This window comes from Micropterus dolomieu, linkage group LG01, assembly GCF_021292245.1.
Source record: "Micropterus dolomieu isolate WLL.071019.BEF.003 ecotype Adirondacks linkage group LG01, ASM2129224v1, whole genome shotgun sequence".
In the NCBI taxonomy this organism is placed as follows: domain Eukaryota; kingdom Metazoa; phylum Chordata; class Actinopteri; order Centrarchiformes; family Centrarchidae; genus Micropterus; species Micropterus dolomieu.
The window spans coordinates 49600991-49606955 of record NC_060150.1 but is presented as its reverse complement, the minus strand read 5'-3'; the positions used below and the strand labels follow the sequence as shown (position 1 = coordinate 49606955).

Genomic DNA, 5965 nt, shown 5'->3' with positions numbered 1-5965 from the left:
TGCTAAAACAGGTGTGATGTGTACTCTTATGTTAATGTGAGTTAAAAGCCTTGCAGCAGAGTTCTGAACAGCCTGGAGACGGTAAAGCTCCTTCTTGCTCAAACAAGTAAAAAGACTGTTACAGTAATCTAAACAAGAGGAAATAAAAGCATGAATGAACATCTCCAACTCACACTGACACCAGTGTTCTTAATTTGGATACAGTCTTTTTGTCCAGTATTTGGAGTTCTTTTGTATAAACTGTGCATGGGCCTTAGAATGTTTCTGCTGCTCAGGACCATGTGGTAATACAATATGACGGTGTGGAGGAAACAGAGTGCAACATAGCAGCAGCTGGTGACAACTGGTTCCTGATGAATCTGAAGACGCTAAGGTTCAGTTTGACATGGATGACCCTTCACCTGTTTCTTAAAGGTTATGTGTGAGTCGATAATTATCTAAAGGTTCATGAAGTCTGAGACTATTTGAAGCTTGTCACCCTAAAAAGATTTCAGGATGATGAAAATATTTTCTACTGAGTGAAAAATACATACATGCAGTCTTGCTAATATTTAAAGTGAGACAGGACTCAGTGGGTCAGTCAGAGACATCACTTGCTTATCTGTTGTCAAAATGACTAAATTATTCTTCAGGGAATGATCCTGCACAAGTGAAACCTGCAGAGCTCTGGTACAGCAGCTAGAGGTTTCATAGATGAAGCGGTGGAATTAGGAGTGGGAGGAGTTTAGAAGTTAAGAAATATTAAACCCTGGGGGCGGTAAAACTAAGGAAACTGAATCTGATCACTGAAAAATAAAAATGTTCAAGTGAAAAAGTGACCTTTGTATTCAGAGCCTCTCCACACAGAAGCTGCTGCTGCTTCAACCTCTCTGGATCATCAGGACACAGCTGATCCTCTCTGGCGTCCTCAGACGGATCTGGTGGTGATCAGAGACATCGGATGGAGAGAAGCAGAAGCAGACGTCAAACTCACTTTTGGACGTCCTGGTGACCCAACATTCAAAAACCTGTAACCACTGTAACCAGTTCAAGGCTGGCCAGGGCCCTTTGGAGCAGGTCGTTACCCCATGTGTCCTGTTGAACTCTACTGGAAAACCATCGAATAAGGTCAAGATGTCCAAAGATACCAATTTAGCACCGTGTCCATACAATTAAATATACAGAGATTGAAGACATTCTTGCAGTGAGGCAACACAGCAACAAGACATCATCTTTCCCAACATGCAGAGCAGAACAATGTTACTGGGATTAACCAGAGCCATGTAACATGCAGAGACCAATCTTCCAGTTGGCTTTAATAACATTTTCTTTAAGATATTCCAGTGGGCTTTTACTCACATCCTTCATGTCTGTCACGTGTAGATTTGTTTTCTTTGTCATCCACCCTGTAATAAAAAACACATACAGCAGTTATCTCTAATGAAGACAGTTAAAATGGTCAGACAGTCAAAGAGGATAATTGTCCTTGCCACGATACACTGAAAGGCAAAGGCAGCTGATAGGTCAAGCAGGATAAGGACCGAGGATTGGGCTGCAGCTTTAGCTGACCTTAGGGCTTCTGTTACAGACAACAGAGATGTTTCAATAAGCGTTTTACTGAAGACGAGAGGTCTTTCTTTAGACCAGTCACTCTTCACAGACAGACATCTCGATCCTGCAGACTCTGATCTTTCCTCCTCTTTCTCCACACAAACACTCATCTTCTGCACTCCAGTCAATGTGACGGTGAACCTTCAACACTGAGGAAGCTAGACGTCTGTACAAAAATACACTTCAGATACAGTTACTTAAAGGAACTGATCATTTATAGCAAACATTGATCAGACCTGCAAGTCTGCAATTGTTTTTTTTTTATTTAATGTTGAAAAACAAGGAGGGTGCAAGTCTTCATCAAGTGATTTCCCAGTGGCCTGAGGGCCGTTTTGATATGACAGTAATTGTCAACTTGACCAGCAGCTGCGATAATTATAGCAAGCTTTTTTTTTTAACATTGGCCATAACAAGCCAGAGAATCCATGCATCCACCATATCTGCGTTTCTCTCTCTCTGTTTATCTGCAAAATATTGCGACCGCTACTAGGTTGGTGTTAAGAACTTCCACAACCTGGCAACATGTTTTAGCGTTTAACATGTCCAAAGAACTTTTCAGACGGGGAGAAACGCTCTGCCTGCTGACTGTTTTTGATCTGCGGGAATTAACCGCTTCCTCGTGAACAGACAGGCAGGCGAGCGCGTTAAGAACCATGGCAACAACTTCTGTGCCTACTGAATCTCTGCCGGTGCAACTGTATTTTCTTTATAGGCTAGAAAACATGACAATATATCTTCTAGAAATTATTGGAAGATAGATGGTCTGTTTTCTTTCTGGACACCTGTGATTGAACATTGTATGTTTTTTTACTACTATACTTTTGATATGATTGGTGTTTGTATATAGAGATAATCATGTAAACATTTGAGCAAACTATGTATATCTCATTCTCTTTTTCAAAAGTCTAGGCTACTGGTGTATTGTGTCTATCCTTTTACATGTGTATGTGCTATGATTGGTACAGGCTAGGCTATTTCTCTGGAGTGTTTGAGGGTGCACCCATAGCTGCCTTGAAAACAGTGTTCAGACAGGTTATTTAAATGGTCTGTCCTGAATGTTTGCATTTTGTAAAGTGAATAAATTTCTTCCCACGCGAACATAGTGGCCAAATCTATACCTAGTTTGGAACCAGTTACATTAACAAATAGGGTTAGTCTACACCATTAGTGGTCTGGTGGTTTGCGTGGACAGGGTAGCCTGGGATGGAGTGGCTGGCTGACCCTAAACTAAAATTAAACAGCACATTGTAGTTTCTGTATTAATTACCAAAGCATTTACTAGTAATGCAGTTAAATTGGAGAAAATGTGACATATTGTGTTGCAGGTCGATTTTAGCCCTTTGAGGAAGATCACAATAAATCTGAGCAGTGATGAGGAAAACTGAACTCTCTTAATAAACAGTGCATTAAATACTACAATACTAAATACTTGGTGTGAGCATATCAGCGTGAGAGTAATCAGTGAGTAGTGTCAGGTTATAATGGAGACACCTGTATGGATATGATTGGATATTACTGGTCAGCTGGTAGCTAAGAAGCTGATGAGCCACTGAAAATGTGACATCAGTGCTCAGCCTGAACGAACGCAATGCTCCTCTCACGCCTGCAACTCTCACTTAGCAAGAAGAGACTGTGCCTGGAAATAGTGGATCTTTTATTGGATGCTACTGACACAAGTACCAGTTCCGAGACCAACAAGGGGCTCATCAGAAAGGGCTGATTTCAACTCAGTACTAACTTCAAAATCTGCAGGCTACAGTGTGGACTCTCCTGTCCAGCAGTCAGCAGCTTCTCTCCTGAATCCTGCAGCTCGTTGTCACTCAGGTCCAGCTCTCTCTGGGAGGGGTTGGAATTCAGAGCTAAGGCAAGAGAGCTGATCTCTGACAAACTGCAGCCCCTCGACCTGAATAAAGAAAAAATGAAGGAGATAAAAATCCATTTCTAATCCAATCAGATGTGTTCAGGTTTTAAATGTGGAGCTCAACATTACTATGTTCTAATCAATGAGCTTTCCCCTAAAATGAGTAGAGGGACTTTGTCATTGTGTTATTGTGGATCATAATAATGTCAGCCTTCTACAGACATCATCCAAATGTCAGCACAACATTCATACACCTATTCATGTCAACACAGATCAATAACATGCTGCTGATCTCAGGCCAGTGTGTGTGTGTGTGTGTGTGTGTGTAGGACGGCTACTGCAAAGGCGGCCTTTAATTAAAAAATAATGTGATTATGAATAATAAGCATAACCCTGGACTTTTATTTGAAACTGTTGATAGACTTACACAGTGTCAGCAGCCAGTAAGTAGTACAGATTTGTCATCACATGATTTTATGATGTATTTTTATGAGAGAGTTGAGGACATCCGACCTACGATACCGATTAGACTGCGCTATCATGGGGCCATTTTCTACAGGACAGGGCCACTCTGAGTTAGAGCCGATTTCTTTAGCGGAGTTAACTAAAATTGTTGTGACTGCAAGAGGTACCACTTGCTCTTTGGATCCCTTGCCTGCCTGGATTATTAAAGAACTAAGGCCAACATTACGATTGTATGTTTTAGCTGTTTTAAACCTTTCGCTCTCCACAGGAGTTTTTCCAGCTTGCTTCAAATCTGCAGTGGTTAAACCATTATTGAAGAAACCATATCTGGATATAAACTCGTTGGAAAATTATAGACATGTTTCTAATTTGGCCTTCTCTCATTTAATATCCTTTTTGAGCTGCCGCATTCTGCTTTTCGAGCACTCACAAAGGCTGTAAATGATCTGTCGGTTGCTGACTCAGACTTAACATCTGCGTGGCTTTTGATACTGTGGAACACTATTCTTTTGGAAAGAATCAAGAAATACTTCAGCATCTCTGGCCAGGTGCTTAAAAGGTTGAGATCTTACCTTTCAGAAAGATCTCAATGTGTGTTTTATAACAACACATTTTCCAACCATTCCCCACTTCAACACGGGATTCCACAGGGTTCAGACCTTGGTCCATTGTTGTTTTCGTTATACTTGGCGCCACTAGGTCAGATCATTCATTCTTTTGGGATAGCTTTTCATTGCTATGTTGATGATTTACAAATATATATGCCAGTTATTGCAGGACATGCATCTGATTCGGTCAAGTTATTGACTTGCTTGGCTGCTGTGAGGAGCTGGTTATCAGCAAATTTCCTGCTATTTAACTCAGCAAAAACTCAGATGATAGCTATTGGACCAGCTAGATTAAGTCATTTGTATAATAATTTTACTTTATCCATTGAAATATTTCTACTCTCAACAAGTAAACAAATAAAGTTTAAAACAAATGTTAGTTCAGAGGATCTTCTGTACACAGATGTGACCATTTACCAATAATTTGAAATATTAATTTACTTTAACGACTAACAGCAGATATTTTCTACATTTTCTTTAAGAAACACAAGTCTTAGTGACTGCAGACTAAATTTAGCACGCGAAACATAAAAATAGTAACAAAAGGACATTTACAACTTTATGAATGGAAATTATGCATGAACAGAAATTAGCTTGAATTGTTAATTAAACATATCAGATCTACAATAGTAACAGAGCGCCAGTGAACTGACCCCAGAGTCTCCAGTCTATAGTGTGGACTCTCCAGAAAACCACACAGCAGCTTCACTCCTGAATCCTGTAGCTCGTTGTAGTTCAGGTCCAGCTCTCTCAGATGGGAGGGGTTGGACTTCAGAGCTGAAGCCAGAGAGTCACAGCTGATCTCTGACAAACTGCAGTGCGTCAATCTGAATAAAGAATAAATGATGGAGATAAAAATATATTTCTAATCCAGTCAGATGTGTTCAAGTCTTAAATGTGGAGCTCAACATTACTATGTTCTAATCAATGAGCTTTCCCCTAAAATGAGTAGAGGGACTTTGTCATTGTGTTATTGTGGATCATCATAATGTCAGCCTTCTACAGACATCATCCAAATGTCAGCACAACATTCATACACCTATTCATGTCAATACAGATCAACAACATGCTGCTGATCTCAGGCCAGTCTGGAATTAGAGGAGAAAAACTATATTGATCCTTTAAATAGCTGCATTTAGAAGAATGCTTTGATCTGTGTGTGTGTGTGTGTGTTCTGAAGGATCAATATCAGTGATCAGACATTATTTCTGAAAACACATGGAAACCAACAGAATGCAAAAGTAAACTTGATCAGGTTAAAACAAATATTAGTTCAGAGGATCTTCTGTTTACAGATGTGCCTATTTACCAAAAATTAGAAACATTCATTTATTTTAATGACTAACAGCAGACATTTTCTACAGTTTCTTTAAGAAACACAAGTCTTTGTGACTGCAGACTAAATTTAATACAATAAACATGAAAATATGAACAAAAGGAC

General features: G+C 39.8%; 1 protein-coding gene across 1 annotated transcript in view; it reads right to left on the bottom strand.

Moving 5' to 3' along the window:
• Positions 1-5965, bottom strand: part of LOC123968066 (NACHT, LRR and PYD domains-containing protein 12-like) — a 583923-nt gene that overhangs the window by 3354 nt on the left and 574604 nt on the right. Inside the window, exons 9-12 of the mRNA XM_046044550.1 lie at positions 5178-5351; positions 3329-3493; positions 1339-1385; positions 820-917 (exon numbers count right to left, since the gene is read on the bottom strand). Coding sequence (XP_045900506.1) covers positions 820-917; positions 1339-1385; positions 3329-3493; positions 5178-5351 — 484 coding nt within the window. The remainder of the gene's footprint in view (positions 1-819; positions 918-1338; positions 1386-3328; positions 3494-5177; positions 5352-5965) is intronic.